We start from the raw sequence: 22,248 nt of genomic DNA on the forward strand, positions 1-22,248 counted from the left end.
ATTCTGTGGCTTTACCGGACCTCCATGACTTCAGGCAGTCAGGGCGGAGTCAGGGCTGTGCTCAACCCTCCTTTCCCCCTGCAGCTTCGGGCGGGGCTAGAGCTGTGCGCATCCCTCTCTTCCCCCTGCACCTTTGGGCCAGGACTGCTCCCCCCCATCCCTCATGGCTTCGTCTGGGGCCGACCCTGCTGCTGTGTGTGCCCGCCCCACAGCTTTGGCAGTGTCTGGAGCCAGGACTGTGCCCCTCTGGTGGGGCTGTGGCTGTGGCTGTCAGTCCCCCCTAGGGGGATCCAGGTGTCATTCCTTCCCTCAGCCCTCTCTCACCCTGTTATCTTTAGTAAAAGTCATGGACAGGTCAGGGCTCCCATGAATTTTTGTTTATTGCCCATGACCTGCCCGTGACTTCTACTAAAAATAACTGTGACAAAATCTTAACTAGGGCTGTCGATTAATCGCGATTAACTCAAAAAAATTAATCGCGATTAACTCGCACGGTTAAACAATAAAATACCAAATGAAATTTATTAAATATTTTTGGATGTTTTTCTTCATTTTCAAATATATTGATTTAAATGACAACACAGAATACAAAGTGTACAGAGCTCAGTTTATATTATTTTTTATTACAAATAATTGCACTGTAAAAATGATAAAGAAATATTATTTTTCAATTCACCTCATACAAGTACTGTAGTGGAATCTCTTTATCATGAAAGTGCAACTTGCAAATGTAGGGTTTTTTGTTACATAACTGCACTCAAAAACAAAACCAAATAAAATTTTAGCGCCTACAAGTCCACTCAGTCCTACTTTATGTTCAGCCAATCGCTAAGAGAAACAAGTGTGTTTACATTTATGGGAGATAATGCTGCCCACTTCATAATTACAGTGTCACCTGAAAGTGAGAACATGCGTTTGCGTGGCACTGTTGTAGCTGGCGTGTCACATGCTAGATACGCTAAAAATTCATACATCCCTTGATGTTTCAGTCACCATTCCAGAGGACGTGCGTCCATGCTGATGACGGGTTCTGCTCGACAGTGATCCAAAGCAGTGTGGATTGACGCATGTTCATTTTCATTATCTGAGCCAGATGCCACCAGCAGAAAATTGATTTTCTTTTTTGGTAGTTTGGGTTCTGTACTTTCCGCATCAGAGTGTTGCTCTTTTAAGACTTCTGAAAGCATGCTCCACACCTCGTCTCTCTCAGATTTTGGAAGGCACTTCAGATTCTTAAATCTTGGGTCGAGTGCTGTAGCTATCTTTAGAAATTTCACATTGGTACCTTCTTTGTATTTTGTCACATTTGCAGTGAAAGCGTTCTTAAAACAAATAATGTGTGCTGAGTCATCATCTGAAACTACTATAACATGAAATATATGGCAGAATGCGAGTAAAATAGAGCAGGAGACATACAATTCTCCCTCAAGGAGCTTAGTCACAAATTTAATTAACACATTATTTTTTTAACGAGCGTCATCAGCACAGAAGCACGTCCTCTGGGATGACGGCCGAAGCGGCACATGAATCTTTAGTGCATCTGTCGCGTAAATATCTTGCCACGCCAGCTACAACAGTGCCATGCAAATGCCTATTCTCACTTTCAGGTGACATTGTGAACAAGAAGTGGGCAGCATTATTTTCTGCAAATGTAAACAAATTTGTTTGTCTTAGCAATTGGCAGAACAAGAAGTAGGACTGATTGGATTTGTAGACTCTAAAGTATTACATTGATTTATTTTTGAATGCAGGTTTTTTTGTACATAATTCTGCATTTGTAAGGTCAACTTTCAAGATAAAGAGATGGCACTACAGTACTTAGGTGAATTGAAAAATACTATTTCTTTTGTTTTTGACAGTGCAAATATTTGTAATCAAAAATAAATATAAAGGGAGCACTGTACCCTTCGTATGCTGTGTTGTAATTGAAATCGATATATTTGAAAAAGTAGAAAAACATCCAAAATATTTAAATAAATTTTAACAAAGAACATAGAATATCAGGGTTGGAAGGGACCTCAGGAGGTCATCTAGTCCAACCCCCTACTCAAAGCAGGACCAATCCCCAATTTTTGCTCCACATCCCTAAATGGTATTCTATTATTGTTTAACAGCACAATTAATAGCGATTAATTTTTTTAATGTCTTGACAACCCTAATCTTAACCCTAATTATAGTCACTCTAAAAAATATATTTTCATGTTGGTGTTTTTATGCCAATAATTCTTGTTTATGTCGTGAATTTAGAAAGTCATTGTCCGACTACTAAAATAAACCCACAGCAGCAGCAGGATTATTTATTCATGTTTAAAAAAGCTTTATTCTGTTCTTTGCTATCCATTTTATACGATATGAGGCAAAAATTGCACTTAGCATGAACTTTGAAACTGCTTATAGTTGAGTGACTACAGTATTGTCAAATTTAAGGGCTTGATTTTTAAGGGCTTGGCAGTTTACCAGATTTACTGTCATAGGATTTGGGAATACAGTCAAACTGTTAAAATTATATAAAAAAATGGACTTTAATTCTAAAACTGCATTTGTAGTGCCCTTATTGTTTGATTAGAGAACAGTAGCGGTAACCCAATAAAATGTGCTTGTTACTCTCCTGTGTTGATTTTTTTGTTCGTTTGTTGAAAGCAAAAACAGACTTCAAAGAAATACAAGAAAAGCCACTATTTCTGAAGAGCAGAAATGTACAAAAAAGCACAGAAGCAAAGCATTAAAATTAGAAAGGAAAAACTATGAAGAGTATAGTTAGAAGTAATCAGAAAATTGGTATAGTCAAAAATACAAACAAAGCATCATTCTCTATTTATAGCACTAGGCATGAAAATCTATCAGCTAGGTTTTTGCTTTGTACTTTCTTCTACAGTCTCTTTGATTTTTTATTTTGCTTACAGGGAAAATCCAAACCAATTAAAATTGTAACCAGACTAACACTTGTAGTTTCTGATCCTTCTCACTGCAATGTATTGGTAAGTATTTTAAAATTTATTTATTTTGTAAGTTGTATTTTCTCTTCATAGTAAAATGTTATTTTTGAAATTTTATGGATTTCACAAAAAATACTGCACTAATTTGCTGACCTATAATGTCTCCTTACAATCGCATCACTCTCTGAAGATTTCACTTTATAAAACTGGGATGTGCTCTGCACTGGTGGTTTACTAATGCTGCTATGAGAAATTGGAGTTCTGTTCCCATGCCCAGTCCCTTGATTCCTGGGCCTGAAGGCTTCAAGTAAAGTGCTGTTACCAAGCGCTGTGATAAGGTGGGGAAAGAAGTGTTAAAACATGAAATCATCACCCCATCTCTAGAACTTGAGTTCAGATTTTAAAATATGACAATAGAGCCGATATTGCATTCGTTCAATTCTGTTTAAACTTGAACTCCAGCATAACTGCCCTCCCCCCCCACACGAGGCCCCAGAGAGTTTTGCTGGGTGTTCTAATAACTTGGGCGAGGGGAGGACTTAGAAAATGTAAGTGATAAAGTAGGACATGTGTGGCTGACAAGGCAAACAGTTGCTAGTGCTTTACTTATTGTGTAGAATGAGCGCCAAAATAATGGCCATGGTAAAACACTGTCAGCAGATAGGGCTGCTAATAGAGCCTTAATAGGAGTGGTTTGGTTTTACAACTCACAACTGGAGAAGCGTTTCTTCTTCTTCTATTAGTAGTTGTTCTGGCAATTTTCATGGTACATACCTTTAGCATCTTCCATAAATTAGCGTGATTTTTTTTTTCTTTTTGTGTCAGAGATCAACATCTACAAATATAAGATTGTATGACATCATAGCAGTGTTTCCAAAGACAGAGAAACTGTTTCACGTAAGTATTAAATATATATATATATATATATATATATATATATATATATATCCTCTCTCGAAGCATCTGAGAATCCATTTGTGATCATAACTGTCAATGCTGGAATAATGTTCAGTGCTTTGGGTTGGATTAGACGAGTGTTCTGCTTGGATTTCATCTCAAACTTGATAGAGTGCAAGGCAGAAAAAGCACACCAAGTGGCAGTGTGAGAAAAGCATCCATTACCCATGCTAAGCTGTTAGTGTTTAGAAAGTGTGTCTCAAACAATTTGCCTTCCCAAATTTGAACACCTTCCTCAGCTCATTAGCTCTTTGGCTTAGTAGGAATTGTTTTGGAACTCTGTTGAAATGATGCTTTGTGACGACTGAAGGAATGTAGGATTTAAATGTTTGAGCAGTGGGGGTTTTGAGGGTGACTCACTGACCTATCCCCCGCAAAAAAAGTCTGAGATCTGTTACTGAAAAGCCATATGGAAATAGCAGCCAATCATTTTGGTTTTTTTAAAAAAAAAAATACGGGTGGAGGAGGGTAGGGCAGGACACATCTTTTCTTCTATAGTCTCTGCACATGTAGAGTGTATTTTCCTAAATCAAATGTTTCCATTAAAAAAAAAATCACCCTTGGCATTGAGACTGGCTTTTACCAAATGTAGGAGGAGAAAGCTTTGCTCTTGCAAAACCATGGATTTTCTTATAAAATATTTGTGTGCAGTTTTCCCTCTGGCTGCCAAGGGCAGCACTGAAGCTGCAGGACGTGAAGTAAACCTAGGCAAAAACATTTAAGAGGAGAAAAATATTTAAGGGAAACTTGTAGTTTTCTTGATCACAAAGGTTAGTGTGATAGTTGAAAATAAACTTTCAGGTTAACCCTGTTCCCAGGACAATGATGAAGATTCAGTCTCTGAATGCGTTGCTACACAGAAATCTTATTATATTTTAAGTAGATGTTTTGGACACTACAAACTATCACCGTGAAAGGGCTCCAAACCATACTGCTGAGAAAGATTCACCTTTAGTGGTTTAGTCTCTCTAGTGTATATTCAGGAACCTTTTAGTGGCAGTTAAATAAGGCTTGCTTCTCCTATTGGTTATCACTCAAAATACAGCTATTTTATACCCTTAAAAATTTGTATTGTTATTCCTGTCAACTTACGAAGGCAGTTTTGTGTGTTTGAATATGACCTAATGTGGTTCAGTTTTTGTACTTGACAGAGGAAATTTGTTCTGCTTTTATCTAGTAAGGTGACATTCACCCTACCTATCATCTCTCACTGAGTATCAAGAGGTTTTCTGCTGCCTCCGATTGGCTCATAATGCCAATCTCCATCTACCTTTTGTTTAACTTTCAGACAAGCACCTTTGTGGGTTTTTTTTCCCCTCATTCTTCTCAGGCTTGAGAAGAGCTCCCTGTGCACATCTGCAAAACCACCCGATTACCCTCCTCAACATCCCCCCTTAAAACTCACCTGTGCTATGAAGCCTACAAAAAACTTGGCAATGTTTAGGCCACTGGTGACCTGAAACCACAGCCTGTCATGCTGACCAACAGTGCTCGTTGTTGCCTTGTTCTGCCCCATCTGTCTGCATGTATCCATCTGTTGTCTCTTGTCTTCTACTTAGATTGTAAGCTCCCTGAGGCAGGGATTGTCTTTGTTTGTACAGCACCTAACAGGGTCAGGTCTTGGTCCATGATGAGGGCTCCTAGGCACTACAGTAATACAAATAATTAGTAGTAGAAATTAATTTTTCCCCTCCCAGTACCATATCTTTTCAGAGTCATTCTGTCAGACAGGAGAAGGTTCGGCTTCTTAATCAACTGCATTTTCTGGCCATCATGTTTTTAAGCATTTTACAGTTGCTGTGGCAATACACTCAATGTGCGGTCAGACTCCGGTGGTTACTGAGCATTACACTGCACACTAAGTTGTACTGTTGTATTTGCTGTTTGTAAATATATCTTGAACAAACACCACGGCCAGAAAAATATCGGTTCTAAAGCACTATCAAATGGAGGGTGGTTTCCGGATTAACTAGTCAGGCAGTAGACATTCACTACCTCCCTGTGTCTCATACACAAGGTGTTAAAATGTGCGATATTTGCATAGCTGGTTTGAGTGCCCCAGTCTCGCTGATGGTCTGACACAACCTCGCATTTGTCAATGTTTTGCGCACATAAAATTGTCAGGTGGATTCACTGATGAAAACTCATTCGGCTTCTCTGCTAACTGTGGAATTACAAGCATGAGTAGCAAGTAACCGTCTGCTTTTGCTAGTCTGGCTGACAGTGAACTGATCTTTCGTGTGAGAGATGGTGTGCTACCAGCTAGCATACTGACTCTCTTGATGGCAATGCCAGTATTCACTTTCAAAGGAAGTCTGCCAACTTGGAATGGAGTCTATTTAAAAAATGACTGAAAACTATTTTCTGTTACTACAGCTGCCCCTGAATGCTCCTGCCTATTTTTGTAGTTTAACCATCAAACTTCCCTGCTTTTAAAAAAAAAAAAAAATTGTTTTCCTCTGCCTTGTGAAAGACCCATATGTACAGGAAGCTGACAGAGGTAGAATTTGACTATACAAAGTAAACACAATGAAAGATTTTTTTTCTAATATCTTTCAGCCATGGTAATCTTAAATCTTACTTGTAACAACTGTAGTTTAAGAAAACTCCCATTTGACTGATTTTTCTTTTAAATTAATGTTCCTCTCTTTGAATAGTTTTCTAAGGTGCCTTGGAGTGTCTTCCTCTTTCTGTTTTTAGGTTTTGAAAGATGCAAATGACCTCCAGAAGAAATCTGCAACAAGGGAGATATAGGTTAGGAAAAACTTCCGAACTTTAAGGGTAGTTAAACACTGGAATCAATTACCTAGGGAGGTTGTAGAATCTCCATCCATCATTGGAGGTTTTTAAGAACAGGTTAGGCAAATACCTGTGTGGGCTTGTCCAGATCAGTGGTTTTCAAACTTTTTAGGCTGCATACCCCTTTCCAAATAATGTAGTCTATCACATGCTCCCATCTGAAATAGGCAGAAGTGATGTGTGTGTGTTGTGGGGAGAGGGGTTCTGCCTTCCATTTAGCAACAGCTTCTAGAGGTTTTCAAACTGTATTGCACCCTCCCCCCCCCCCCCGGGGGTGCAAAGGAATGCTTGAGGGGGAGGGATTAGCAGTTTTCAAAGTTTTTTGAGCTGAAACCCCACTTCCCCCCCCCCCCCCCCGAGTTACAATTTTTGGTTGCAAAGCCCCACGCACCCCCAACCCAGACAGACTGGGTGGCCCCGTGAGGTGAGGTGGAGCTCCCTCCCCAAGCCCTGCCCCTGTGAACATTCCTCCTTGTCCCTCTGGGGGGGCTCGCCCCACAGTTTGAAAACTTCTGATTCTGAGTCGCACAGCAGAAAGGAAATGTACACCAATGCAGCTTCAGTTTTAACTGAATGGCGATTAAACATTGATTAGATTGCCAAGTCTTACTAAATAAAATGCGTTGTCCATTGTTAGGGGATTTTTCTCGCTTACCCCCCGATGAGAGTTCGCGTACCCCTACAGGTGTGTGTACCCCAATTTGAAAACCACTGGTCTAGATAATCCTTAGTCCTGCATCAGTGCAGGAGATTGGACTGGATGACCTATCGAGGTCCCTTCCAGTCCTGTGATTCTATTTATTTGATCCTAAGGTGGCTCAAGATCTTTCCAGGAGGCACTGGTAACAATGTAAAACAACTGGAACTGGAATGTTCAATCTATACAAGAAATTAGAGCAATACATTATTCTTTAGAGACTGAATGTCCTGTTGATTGTTAAATAAGTTAATAGGTAGGTAGTACTTCACTAGCATCTACCTGATCTTCCTTTGAAGCATCTCCTTCAGGCTTCAACATTTAAATCTTATTGGCTTCAGCAGTAAAATATCACTTTGCCAAAGTAAACCCTTCTGTCTTTGGGAATTTCAAGGGATAAATTATTTATTTTACTGCCAACACCAATGTGTCCACCAGATGAGGCTGTTCCCTCCATTTGAGGGTGCATGATCGGAGCTGTAGTGGGTAGGACTCCATGTATTTTTTTCTTTATAAAGTTTGGGCAGCCAGACTCTGTGTGAGTTGTCTGGTTGAGCCAAAGACTGAGCAGTTACTGGAGTAGAGTGGATCTCAGCAAATGTTCCAACTTTCTTGGCAGTTTAGGAATTCTCCCTTTAAACATGCTTCTTTCTTCTCTTTAGTTCTGCCTTTCCTTTTTTGTTCCTTGTGACAGCACCTAAACACTGGAAGTCCAGACTGGTATTCTTGAATTTAAACAGTTTCCCCTCCAGTTGTGGCAAATGCGTGACATGGAATAGATGTTTTCCTAATCCACTCAGGTGCAGAGAGTCTGGTTCTCTGTCATCCCACAGCATGTCTGCTGGAACTTCTGTTTTGTATTTTTGGGTATGTCTACAGTAAAACACGCGTGGCTGACCTGTGTCAGCTGACTTGGGCTGCGGGGCTATAAAACTGCAGTATAGATATTCAGGCTGGGTGCCAAAGGCCAGGCACCAGCCAGAGCTTGAATGTCTGCATTGCAGTTTTATAGCCTCGTAGCCTGAGCCCTGCAATCCCATGTCAGCTGACACAGGCCAGCCACGAGTGTTTTATTGCAGTGTGGACTGATCCTTTGTTTTCATTCACTTGTTTGTGTCTTTCCATCCCCAGTTCTGTGCCCTTGCTGCTGTCCCACATAGGGGATGATTCAAAGCCCAATGAGGGCGTTGTTCATGCTCACTGTCAAGATTTGAACACTAAATTCACTAACCCCTTGGCTTTTTGTCACTATCTTGATAACAGGAATGGCCGGGATGACATTTTAATATCAAAAAAAATTTAAGAGGATCCAAGATGATGATTGTAATTTCCTGTAGATGTCCCATGAGTTGCCTGTCTTTCCAGTTGATAGCATTACACTATAGATAAGGAAGGGGTATAAAAATAGGTTAAGCCTCTGTCCATACTCAGATCAAGGAATCATACTTAAACTCAGTTTAAACAGCATTCCAGCTAAATGGGTGTCTGATAGTATAGCCAGCTGGTTGGATATCTGTTAAGCTAGAACTGCAGCTGATTTTGAACACTATTTATCAAACTTGATTTGAAAGGGAGGGTAAATGGGGCCTAAATTTTGGAATGTCAATATTCCTTGAAGCCCTCCTGAGTATATCTAGGAATCATTTGTACATGGTGTAAAACAGTCATGCTTTGGAGGCTTGCATTACAGCAATGTGGGGGTGTGTGACAGGGTTGAGGTAACCCCGTCCAGTGTGTGCATGAATGTACCCCCCTCTCCCTTAGGGTGTAGGGGCAGGGTGTAAGTAGCCCATGTTTATGTCACTGTGGCCAAAGCCAATATACTCGCCCCTATTAGCAGGGCAATAAGGCCTAGTGGCAAAGTTCACAGATTCGCCCCTCTCAGCAGGGCAGTAAGGCCCAGTGGCTAAGGTCAATAGCTTTGTCTCTGTTAGCCGGGCAGTGGGGCCTAGTGATCACAGTCAACAGGTTTGCCCCAGTCAGCTGGGCAGTAAGGTATGCTGGCCAAAACCAATGGCATCGCCCTTGTTAGCAGAGCAATAAGGCCTACTTGGCAAAGTCAATGGATTCATCCCCAGTCCGTAGGGCAGTAAGGCTGAGCAGCCAAAGTCAATAGATTTGCCCCTGTTAGCAGGGCAGTAAGGCCAAGTGGCCTCAGTTGGGGAAGGGGGCCGCCACGCACAAAAAAGTGGGGTGGTAGCTGCCCGGGTCGGGGGCCCAGGGCCCTTCCTCTCCACCGGGCCCCATCTCAGGGCCCTGGTAGTGGCAAGAGTGCATGCCACTGAGTCAGCAGGGGGGTCCAACCAAAACATGCTGACTCAAGGTTCCGGTTCACTAACCAAGCCACTATATAATTCCCCTGAGCTGCCTCCTGCCGTAGTTCCCACTGCTGCGACCAGGGCCTCTCCGCTGTCTCCAGGTTCCCCGATCTGCGCTGTTCCCGGTGACTCCAGACTCTGTGAGGCCTCCCTGGGTACCCTGGCGTCTGCCTGGGTTGCAGCATCTCCAGCTCCTACGGCCTTGGGCTTTGGCTGGAGCCTACGGTGTGCATCCTTCTCCAGCGGTCCGCTCAACTGAGCTGAGCTTCTCCGTTTTATACTAGTGCATTTGGAGCATGCCCAGTAGAGTTGAGGCATGGCTTCCTCACCCCACAATGTAGGGTTAATGCTTCCCCATCCAGTGCAGGGCGAGTGTGCCCCGAGACAAGCTGATTAACAGAGATCCCTTCTTCAAGGGACCAGGAAACAAAACCAGAAGTGTTTACTCTTCTCCTTTATAATGTATAAAGATAGCCTGCTGAAGCATTTTAGAAATTAGTGTTTCTAATCTCTCTTTCCTGGAGGACCTTGATAAGCCCCTTGCAGAATTGGAATAATGATGATACACAACGCTAGTAGGTAGGGATGTGGGAGAGCTACACCTCTGTTGTTGGTCTTATGAGACATGGCTCAGCACCTCCAAAGAATTTACCAGGATGTTCAGTGAAGAGCGCAAAGGGAGGACCCTACACTGCTAATTTTACAACAAAAAAACAAAAGTGACTTTTGAACTGTGAGACTATCTTTATACTTCATTGAGAAACGGAAAATGGGGGGGAAGTTGGGTTCTGCTTTGCAGCACACCTGGTGATAACGTGTGGGCTAGATTCTCCATTCCAGCCAAGCTGTGCTCAGACAGAGTGGAGAAGTGATGCTGCAGGGAACCACATGCAGTTCCCTCATTAGGAATTGCTGAGCTCTGTGTTGTGCCCTGGAAAAGCCCAACACGCTTACTTGCCTTACAGTGGTGGGGAGAAGGGATGGGGGGGGCGGGACTCTTTGGCTGGTACAGGTTGTGCTAAAACTATTTCTGCTAGTGGGGAATTCCCCCCTCCCCCCCCCCCCACAGAATTCTGCACTGACCATCTCCAGCTAATTTATGGCTTCCAGCCTTTAAATGGCCTTGATGGACCAGAAAATCTGGTCCCCTATAATCATCTTTACTGTGTATGCACATATAGTGTGAACAAGACTGTGTATGCAATTAATGTCTTGTGGGAGAAACTATATAAATCACGCGGTCCCCTCATGGGGAGTTAATTGTCTCTAGACAGTTCATTGGCCACATTTAGCTCTTTTCTTTCCTTTTTAAAGAGAATGTAAATTGTGGGGACGTGCCCTAGTAGCCTGTAGCCAAGATTTTAAAAGTGAGTCACGATTTTGGGCACCCCATTTGAGACCTTCAGAAGGTGGGTACTGAGCACTTTCTGAAAATCAGGCTCCTTTAATGGGTCCCAAGTTGGGCACCCAAAACCTCAGCCACTTAGCAATGTCTGAAGTGCTGCTGTCCTCGGCCAAATCCTTTTTCCTAAAAGCAAACAAGAATTGTCCCTCTGGGATTTGAGAAGTAACTTTGGGGAAGGAGGGGGGAATTACTCTGCAGTTTGTTTGATAAAAGGAGGCTCTGCTGTATTAGCAATGTGTCTGGTAGAGCTACTTTGCTAAACCCACTTTAAGGGGGTGCCTGACAGCCAACTGAGAGCAAAGCGATGATGCCCACTGCTAAGCTGTCTGTTTATTTCAATGGAAAAAGTGCTGTCCTAAACATGGCTAAGTGCTTTAAAAATAAATAAACCCAACACACCCACATGGCACTGTTGCAGTGTCTTGCTGGTATCCCCATGGAACAGCTCTTGGATTTAAAACATAGACTACACTGGAAATGCCTTTGACATATCTGTGTTGTAGCAAATGTCTGCATGTCTAATGCTGGTAACCCACTTAAAGGTGCCTTTTCGGTTTGTGTTTTTGTGATGTAGGTCGCTTGCACAAATCTAGATGTGGATCTGATATGCATAAATGTAACAGAAAAGCTGCCATTCTACTTCCGAAGACCCCCTGTTAACATGGTAAATTTGCAACTAAATTATTTGCTGCTACTAAACTCAGTATTTAATATTAACACAACTGAGGTTTTTCACTGGAGTGGTTCTTTTCCTGCTCTTGTACTACAGGGTGGTTTTTCTTTGAAAATGTGTTCCCTCCTTGCCTTTCTACACTATGACTATACTGAGGTCTCATCTGTGTAACGCAGTGCTTCACTAAATGAAATCAGTGCCAGTCGATGGAATTGCTGAATATTTTATACTGGATAAAAGTTAGAGTAAAAACAAAGCATCAGCCATTTATAAACTATCTTTTATAAATAAAATCTTGCCCACACAACTTAGTCTGGATTCTTAGGTCAGATTCTTTCCTTGAATATGGACCAGTGTCAGCTCCTTGTCAGTGGCGTGGATGGGCATCCATGGGTAGATTTTAGTCCTTGTTGTTGAAAAATTTACAGCTAGAGCTGGCTGGAAACTTGAATTCCTGTTCCATGGGAATAACAAAAAAAAAAATTGTTCTGATATGGAACAAAAAATGAAGTTTCTAAATTTCTCACCGAACAGAAATTTCAGCATCTTGTTTGGGGGAAAAAAATCTGAAACAACATTTTTGTTTTGACCTCTCAAAATGTTTCTGAGGCTCCCAGAGCCCCAGCAGTTCTCCATGTGGGGAGCTGGGCAGCTCAGGGACCCTGAGGGTATGTCTACACACCAATATAAACCTGGGCCCAAGCCTAACCTCCCCTTGCGTCCACACATCAATTCTGTTAACCTAGGGCTCAAACCTAGCGCCCCAGGACCTTGCAGGACTGGAGGGTCCAAGTAGGGCCGGCTCTAGGCACCAGCAAAACAAGCAGGTGCTTGGGGCGGCATTCCGGCGCTGCCCACGCCGCCCCTAGAAATGTGCCACAGCTCTCCTCCACTCTGCCTCCGCCTGCTCCCCTGAGCGCGCCGCCACCGCTCCGCTTCTCCCTGCTCCCTCCCAGGCTTGCCACGCGCGAAACAGCTGTTTGGCGCAGCAAGCTTGGGAGGTGGGAGGAGAAGCCAAGCAGCTGCGCGCTTGCAGGAGGCAGCGGTGGTGGAGCAGAGGCGAGCTGGAGCAGGGAGTGGTTCCTCTACCCTCCCTTCCCCCCGTTACTTCCTGTGCTCCTCCCCCACCCCCCGCTCACCTCCACTCTGCCTGCTCCCGTGAAAGTGCTGCCTCTCCCACGCCTGAGAGGGAGGGGGGAGAAGCGGAGTGGTGGCATGTTCAGGGGAGCAGGCGGAGCGGAGGTGAGCTGGGAGGGCGGGGAGAGAGCCGCAGAAAGCAATGTGGGGGGGGAAATGTGGCACGCCAGGGGGAGGAGGCAGGGCCAGGGATTTGGGGAAGGGGTTGGGAAGGGGTGGAATTGAGCCGGGGGCGGGGGAGGCACGAAAAAAAGTGGGGGCGGCCAAACATTTTTTTGCTTGGGGTGGCAAAAATCCTAAGAGCCGGCCCTGGGTCCAAGCCCAGGTTAAGTTGGGACCTAGGGTCAGAGCCCTATTGCTTTCCTGTGTGCACGCAACTCCAGCTTGACTTAGATCCCAGAAGGCCTCTGAATGTATCCCAGAGTTCCCTGGGGCAGCTTCCTTAGTTCTCTCTGTGCCAACAGTCTGTGTTGCACTCTGTTGCAAATGGAGCACACTGCACCAAGCCCTAGGGATGCACTTCACCACTCTGCAGACAGCAGCAGCCAGGCTGGTGGGGGTGTTTTTCCTCTGAAACCTACATTTGATGTCAAACTTCAAAACAGACAAAAATAAATTAAAAAAACCAACCAAACAAAAATACCTTTGCTGTACATCCCATTTTAAAAATTCAGAATCACAACGTTTCTTTTCAATAGTTTGAAAGCCCTGAACGCTGATGTCCTAATTATCCTGAGAACAGGTGCCCATGGGCATTTTCCCACCAATGTGACTCAGCCTAGAGGTAGAGAGCCCAATTCTCAGATTAGAGGGTAGTCCAGTATAAAGCTTCCTCAAACTGCAGTCATTGTCCTGAGACAGCCACCAAAGGAGCTAGTTATGAAGTTTATGTACTTGTGGGCACCTGAGTTGCATCAGTGGCACCACCCCAGTATGGAAACAGGGTGAGCAGTAGTGTTTTTCCACAGTGCATCACATTCCTAGGGCGAGAGCAGTGGTTCCCAAACTTTAACAACCTGTGAACCCCTTTCACTAAAATGTCAAGTCTCGCAAACCCCCTTCTAAAAATGAATATTTCCAAGGATTTTCTCCTTTACCTGAGTATAAATTATAAAAGCGGTGATCTTGGAACTATAAAATTTGTTTTTATGACATGCTCATTACACACTATTTATTATTAATTATTATTTATCATTATAGTATTTTTATTACATTATGAAGACGGCAACACTCTTCCAAGATCTCACTTTCGTAGCTTGTATCACTTTGAATAAGCCTGTTATAAGACAAGGCTCCGATGTTTCATCAAGGAGTATCAGATGTGAAACAGCATGAAGGTATTTAAGAAGCCAACTCAAAGAGTTCCTCCTGTACAAGCATTCAGGTCTTGAGGAGTCCAGGCAAACAATGCACGTTACAACAAAGCTTAAACTTGTTCTTCATAATAATTTTAAAAACAATACTAGCTACCTATTTAATTTTAAAAACAGCAAAAAATATCCACCTCCCTTTCCATTTCTTATAAGGAGTCTTGAAGTTTAAATCTCCTCAGTGTGATAGATATGCTTGCTTTGATCTGCTTAGTTCTTGGAAGTCCAGGGGCTCCAGGCTGCTGGCCCTGTGCTGCCCTAGGTCCCTTGGGACAGTTCTGTCCGCCATTAGGGATTTTTTTCCCGAGAACCCCCTATAACATTTCGCGAACCCCCCGGGGTTCACGAACCCCAGTTTGGGAACCACTGGGCTAGAGTGTTGACACTGTGGCGGAGAGGAGTGGCACTAGGCACTCTAGGAGAGGGTTACTTTGACTCAGGTCTGTGCACTGCAGTGTGGATGCCAGAGCCCTAGGTTCAAGCACAGGTCAGAAAATCCTTAACCTAGGGTTAAAATGCAGTGTAGACACTCAAGCGCAGGGTTCCCTGACATGGGTCATCTGACTCGAGTCCCAGTAACCCAAGGCTTACGTTGTTGTGTAGACATATCCTGAGAGCCCCAGCTCTGGCACAGTCCATCTGGTGGACTGCTGAGATGCTGGAAGCCTTGAAACCCAGGCTTCTGAGGGCTGGGGCAAGCAAGCTGGCAGGAAGTCAGTCAGGTTTCTGACTGAAACCTGTTTGGCAGGCAGGTTTCCCTGGTTCTGACCAGCTCTAATGATGATGTTTGATAAATCTCATGCTTGGGTGCATGTGGAGGAGAGGCACAGAAGTTAATTGGACAAATAGAATAAGAAGGTTCTCTTTTGTGTAGTGCAACATCTTGCTATAAAGATCCATAACGCTAGTGTGAGACCGTGTTGTGCAGTGAGCTGACCACAGAGCCAAGAGCTTATCTGCAAAAGTGAGAATATCTGCTTCACAGAGAGGCTGTGAGGGTGGGTTAATGTTCTTTTGTTCCGTGTCTGTACAGCACCTAGCATAATGAAGTCCTGGTCCGTGGCTGGGGCTCCTAGGCACTACCACAACAGAAATAATAAATAACAAACTGTACTACAACCTACTGTCCTTCAAAAATTGTCAAATGGGGTGGGGAAGATTTAATTAACTTCGCTCTTCTCCCGGAATAACTTCTTTGTTAGTGAGTACTTGAGTACTGTGGTGATGGGTGCTAGGGAGAACCCTCAACTTTGGAAATTGATACTCTTCAAAGCCAGCTATGAAGCTGCAGAAGGAGTGTTCTGACAATTTTTACAGTGCCTGTCTGTCCATGAAATGCTCTAGTGGTTAGCCAGGTCTTCAGGCTTTGGAGCCATGATTGGCCTTCTGAAGAGAAGAAACTTCCCACTGTTCTCTTTCTTTCACGCTTTGAGACTTCCACACTTGCAGCTGATCAACTCTGATGTCTCTTATCTGAGCAGTCTTGGAAAGCCTATTATAGCCTGGCAAGTAGAGAGGAAGAGAGGCTTTTTTTTTTTTTAAATAAGCCTCAGTTACCTGACAGTCTTAAGTTCAAATGCATTTACATGGCATACAGACACAATGTCTTTATTTTAACCCTTCAGACTACAGTGTGTTTCTATCAGAACAATTCCTGCCGCATGTTAGTTTTGTATATAAAGCGGTAGAACTGAGAGAAGAAGTCATCAATAATAGGCACTAGTTGTAAGATTGTTATGCGACTCTGCTTTTGGTTTTTGATTATTTTCTTTCTTTCATGTGAAGGCAATAGATCGCGGCATTTACTTTGAACTTCTTTACACCCCTGCCATCAAAGACTCCACAATGAGAAGATACACAATTTCAAATGCTCTTAGTCTGATGCAGATCTGCAAAGGAAAGGTGAGTTCTCAAACCGAAATAAAATTAACTCTGTCAGTTGTTCAAATTCTTCTGGAGTTGCATCAGCTGAGCAGTTTCAAGGAAGTTTGATGCTGGAATTTCTGAACACATGACTGAGCCTTTGCCTGCCAATACGTGCAAACCACAATTCCAGCTACCAATACCCTTAATTATGGAACATCTAATCTTTTCTAAAGCCGATGCTTTTAAAATGGTCGATTTTTTTCAGAGCAACCGGTCAGTTACTGCAGATGTAATACTGGGGCAATGCAGGGCATTCACAAAAAACGGTCCTGGTGACTTAAGGTTTGCACAAAAACAGATGTTTGTGCATATTGTTAAAGGTATGTAGTGAATTTCTAAATGACAAAAAGCACATCTTATAGATCTAGGCACCTGGACATATGTTAAACTATCGTATCATACCATATCATATCTTACAAAATACTTTAAATACAGAATCTTGCATGTATGTAAAAACAATTAAGTGAAAACATCACTAAACTGCTATTACATAAAACGAGCCCATGCTGCTGGCTGCCACAGGGCAGATTTCTGGCTGAAATAGCTCTATCCTACATTCTTCATTCCTCAGTTTCAGAAGCAGGGCAGAAAGTCTTATATCTGAAGATCCTCATGTCCCTCCTATTGATATGTTGCATTCCACCAGGGTAGCCTGTCAATCCTGGTGGAGCCTCACATCTCATGCATAGCAGCGTATCAGACTCCTGCCCACAGTGCTCAGTAGAGAGGAGGAGGAATCGCAGCTTGCTTTCTTCCCTTTCTCCGTGGAGATGTGATAGGTAGCACCACCTCCTGAATCGTTCTTCTCAGCCTCCCGTGCCCGCATGCCTCCTCTGGCCTCCCTCCAGCTAAGGGGAGTTATGATATTGCCACCTCCTGGACTCTGCTGTCTGTTCTCCTGCATAGAGCCTGGAAGACAGGCATTGGCTGCAGCAGCTCAAAGCAGCAGGCTTAATTTTTCCAGCTGAAGCAGTCAGCATCCCTGAAACTCAAAAGCACCCTTGAGATCCATAGTAAGCAGGTTTAAAGCTGACCTGCAAAGCAAAAAAAATCTCCTGGGATCTCTCCTGATGTGTGAGGGGAAGTTCCTCTGTGGGTTACTTCTGCTTCTGGCTTTCAGTGCTCTCTGAGCCATAAGGGTCTGCGCGTCCTTTCCTGCTCAGCACCTGAAGAAGTCTTGTGCATAGTGGAGACAGTGAGGTCGTTCCATGGAAATACAGATAGCTCTGAGGTAATCAGAGCTCCCACTTGTGCACGCAGTTGCTCTCCTCAAGTCCATGCTCCACTCCTTGTGTTGGGAAAGCGGAGGGTCAAGTGAAGCCATGTAGAAGAGCAGCAAATGGGCCATATCCCCCAAACAGGAGTCGTGTGGTATTTAAGTGTCAATGATGTCAGAGTAGGAAGAGTGCTGAGGCCTCACAACTCAGGCTTTGCCCTGAGAAGGAATCCCACAGCCCTATTTTCATCTTTAAAATGGTATGAGAGATCTTTAAGGCTAATGCTTTAGAGGTTTCATGAGCACCTTATCTAAAGTCATTACAGGCAGGAGTCCTTTGGGGTTCACCATTAAAGGAACTGTGGCAGCTATGCAAAGAACTGGGATGTGTGAGCCCCCGAAACACTCACCCTCTGCCGTGGCCTAGGGGTCCCATAGAAGCCTAGTGAAGGAAAGAGGGGAGTTAGCCAGCCAGGGAGATGGGAGAGGAGTGTGGTATTCTTCCTCCGCCCACCACTTTCTTATGAATGCATAGATGCTGATATTGAGGGCAATCAGTATTATCAGTGATAAGTCAGTGGATGATATTAATGGGTTTTCACTGGCTGACGTCAAGCTAGTGCTTTTAGCCAGTAAAATTGTTAATAGGGGTCAAAATGTACTGAAGATTTGATCTGCCCGTTGCTGAATTAGTACTATTAGTATTGGGGTGTGTATTTCGAACCCCGTCAAAAAAATTTTAAAAATCCAGCCCTTAGAAGAGTTGGGGGTTTTGTTTTGTGTGTTCAACTCCAAAACACAGAGACAGACTATTTAGCTCATCCCATAGCTGATGTAACTCTGGCTTTTTTCACATCTGTGGGTGAGGGGTTGTAACTAAGGGTATGTCCACACAGCAATTACACACCTGCAACTGGCCTGGGTCAACTGACTTGGGATCGGGCTACGAGGCTGTGAAACTGCTGTGTAGACGTTCAGGCTCAGGCTGGAGCCTGAGGTCTGGGACCCCATGGATGGGGAGGGTCTGAGAGCCTGGGCTCTAGCCTGAGCCTGAACATCTACACAGCAATTTCACAGCCTTGCAGCCCAAGCCCCATGAGCCGGAGTCAGCTGACCTGAGCCAGACACAGCTGTGCCATGTTTTTTTTTTATTCCAGTGTAGATGGAATGAGTGTAATTATGATGCTCTTTTTTCTTTTTCTTTTCTTTTCTTTTTTTTTTTTTTTTTTTTTTGGTATAGACTCTTGGCCCAGTAAGCTCTGCAACTTGCAGAGCTGGTAGATGGTTTTGGTTTATTGTTTCTAAGAAGCCATGATCTATAATCTTCATGGATTTGCCTGTTCCAGAAAGCAGCAGATACTTTAGCTAGATAACAGAATTAACTCTTAACTTTAAATGATACTCAGAGGAGTATTAGTGTTGGGTTTATGTTAATCTTCAATTTATTAATAACATTTATCTGAGATTAATGCTTGTTCTCCTTTATTCTCTAGAACATAATTATATCCAGTGCAGCTGAAAGGGTAAGTCAGTATTTTTTTAATGTAAATAAGTTTAATGTAAATAAATTTCTGCTAGAAATATAAGCATCAGTATAATTACCCTTTTGAATTTTTATTTTGGTTTCTTGTGTATCACTTTATTGCATTTTCTTAATTCTGCTAGTGGAAGTGGGCACTTCCTGTTTTCCCTTGGTGATAGCAATTGTCTTGCTGTCATGTTAGCATCTTCAACAACTCGGGAAATTATTAAATTAATTATATGAAATTTAAATTAACAGTTAATGGCTGATAGTTTCTGTAAATAATCTTATCTTGCAAACTGTGACTCTCTAAAATAAATAGAGGGGGTGTGTAGATATTCTCACTTGTGTCTTCTGTTTTAGCCATTAGAACTTCGAGGTCCTTATGATGTGGCTAATCTGTATCCTTTCCCAAGTAAAATCTGATCTTTAAGAATAATGTAGGAAACTTGCAGTTGACTTTCAAATATTTGGTATTGCAATAAAAATATTTCTATGCCTTTCTCTCCCCCACCCTCCAGACCTTTTTAAAATTTGTGACTTACATAATTGTGACTTACATAGTGATTGTAACAGAACTCATGGCAGCAGGAAGGTTGTTTGAATTATTAATTTCAGAACAAAATTCATACACTAAAATCTCTTCTGTATGTCTAAAGTATGTCTCCAGCGGCAGTGTTGAATAAAACAAAGTTTAAAAATAAAATAAAATAAAAATACCTTTCTGTGAAAAGATAGGGTGCAATCTATCTGTACTAGAACATAAGCATTGCAACTATAAAAAGACTGTTAAATAACTCTAATTTGCTTTGTCCTCAGTAGGAGTGTTTGGGTTCTTTTGTGATTAGGTAAACTATAATGCTTTTATAATACAGTGTCAGATCTGAGAAATAGATTTTTGGCTTCACGCTTTAATACTAGAGAATGACAATACTGCAACTGGCAATAACAAAACAAAACAAAAAAAAGTAAAGTCTCCGCATTCTAGTTTGTCACTCTTGGAGAATATGGGTATGTGTACACCTGCTATATTTCACACCATGAGGCCAGTTGACGATTTCCTTCCTGAATCAAGATTCTGAATGGGCATGGGAGAGTGCCAAACTTGTTTTGTCTGATTAGAAAGTAGATCCAAGTTTCCTTTTCTTCCCAAATTAGGAGGATTCTCCCCCTCCTGCAAGATTTCGGAATCCTCCGTAGGATGGAAATTCCATTTTCTGGCCAACTCCTAGTCCCCTTCACACTGCCCTACCAAACCACGTTTCAAACCAGGTTCGATGGAACAGCATATAAACATGGTTTCCTAACTTCATTGAAAGGCTAGTTTGGACAGGGACAAGTCTGGAGAAGAATACTCAACTGGACTGAAGATTCTGTCCTCAAAAGGGAATGGGTTCTTCTGCTTAGGGCCTGATCCAACAGTAGAATCAATAGAATGTTGACAATGTAAGTACTTCCATTGGCTTCAATAGGCATTGAATCAGATCCTCTATACTTTAAGTGCCACCCATATAATAGTACCACTCTTTGGGTAACTTTATGCAAGATGTCATTCTGACTTGCAGCTTTGATAGTTCCCAGTTGCTTGTCAAGTGACCAAATCTACCCCAGGGGAAAGAACCTCTTAATCTGTTCACTCCTTTTTGTACACTAAGCTCCTTAACAAAGGTGACAGAGGTTTGTTGTTTGGCCTGTCTGAAAGTGACGCCAAGGCAGCTATTTCTACCAACTGCAGAGCAGTCCTCCTTCATGGAGGTGAGTAAATAGCACAACTATCTTCTGTTTCACATTAATTTACATATTTTTTTTTAGTAATGCAGCTCTGACACCTTATTTTCCAAATGGTGCTGGGCCCTCTCTTAAAGGAAGAGTCTTCTTGGAATTCTACTTTCTCTAGGTGATGATCCACAGGTGCCTCTTCTCCATTCCATGTACTTTTCTCTCCCTCAGTGCAGTGGCCTCCCCCAAGGAGTAGGAGGAAATGAATGGGTCTTACCAGTGGTGGTGATTGCCTTGGAATACTAATAATAGTACTTATGGGGCTCCTCTGGGAAAGCACAGATCATAGAATCAAACCGCACATCAGTCTATTACATTATGTAGCAAAATAACATTTTGATTCATAAGGGCCAAATCCTGGACTGGCTGAGATCAGTGGGAACTTTGCCAATGACTTCAATAGGATCAAGATTTGGCCTTAAATGACAGCAGATTCTGTTGCATTCACCCTCTTTATGCATGTCTGTAGATGCCCCCGTCTTCCCTTTGTGACTTTTCATTTTACATTGATTTCATTCATTGCTCCAGGATGCTGTGAGAGCACTTCATGAATGATGTGAAATCAAACTCAGTGTTCTCTCGTTGGTAAGAAATGTTACTAGCAGAGGTGCAATGTTCTGAGGTATTAGAAGATTAGAACTTGTACCTTGTGCTTTCAGCATAGAAATCTATACAACAACTGTAATTCTTATATGCTCATATATGTCATCATTGAACAATAGGCAGAAGGCAATTTGGCTCTTACCTCTTGCAGTGGAAATCAACAATCTTCCAGTTGTATTATGTGCTGCATTCACTGGCACATAGAGATGAATAAGACAACATGGCATATATCAATTTAAACATCCTAGTTTCCCAGTTAGCCACTTTACAGTGTGCCACTAATTCCTTTCCCAACTCCCCCCCCACCCCCCCATAGAAAATTTTATCACCTCTTAGCAACTCCTTTATTTTAATTTGTTTACTCCAGCTTGAATCTCTTTCACTGTAAGAGAGGTCTGCCATGTGTACCATAATAAGTGGTGTGAATGACTGGTCAGTTTTGACCATAGAAATAATTTAATGCCAGAACTGAGTTGCTCTATGTAGAGAAGACACATTGGGTCTGGACCTGAAACTCTAACTACAAAACAGGTGGGACCTGAAACTGTTGTCAATGGCATGTTTGACTTCATGTAAAAGTCTGAGCCTATTCACTGTGAGCCTCTATCCTCCTGCCAATCTGCAGTGACAGTAGTATATTGAAACTGCATTGCCCTGACACACAATGTACTTGCTCACCCTTTACCGTGATGTTGAAAAAAGCTGATATTTTCTTTACCTGTCCAAAAAAAAGTGCTTGCCCAGGATGAGTGAGCAATTCTTTTGCAAGGTTATCTTAAGGTAGGTTTCCTGTCTGCTAGCAATACATGTATATAGGAGTTTTTTTTCTTCCCAACAACTAGAGGAGTATCTTTCCAATTAGTGTTGGTGAAAATTGCATGTATGGCTTGGGGATACTAGAATACGTGAC

General features: G+C 42.7%; 1 protein-coding gene across 3 annotated transcripts in view; it reads left to right on the forward strand.

Moving 5' to 3' along the window:
* Window positions 1-22,248, forward strand: part of RPP30 (ribonuclease P/MRP subunit p30) — a 55,190-nt gene that overhangs the window by 26,392 nt on the left and 6,550 nt on the right. For 2 of the 3 annotated variants that reach the window (XM_043551150.1, XM_037904517.2), the window contains exons 4-10: window positions 2,904-2,978; window positions 3,762-3,833; window positions 11,687-11,776; window positions 16,078-16,194; window positions 18,928-18,957; window positions 19,320-19,357; window positions 20,632-20,711. In XM_043551150.1, the coding sequence (XP_043407085.1) occupies window positions 2,904-2,978; window positions 3,762-3,833; window positions 11,687-11,776; window positions 16,078-16,194; window positions 18,928-18,957; window positions 19,320-19,357; window positions 20,632-20,711 (502 nt within the window). The remainder of the gene's footprint in view (window positions 1-2,903; window positions 2,979-3,761; window positions 3,834-11,686; window positions 11,777-16,077; window positions 16,195-18,927; window positions 18,958-19,319; window positions 19,358-20,631; window positions 20,712-22,248) is intronic. The other variant, XM_007071564.4, reaches the window with a different exon arrangement.

The sequence above is a fragment of the Chelonia mydas genome, chromosome 7, assembly GCF_015237465.2.
Source record: "Chelonia mydas isolate rCheMyd1 chromosome 7, rCheMyd1.pri.v2, whole genome shotgun sequence".
Lineage (NCBI taxonomy): Eukaryota > Metazoa > Chordata > Testudines > Cheloniidae > Chelonia > Chelonia mydas.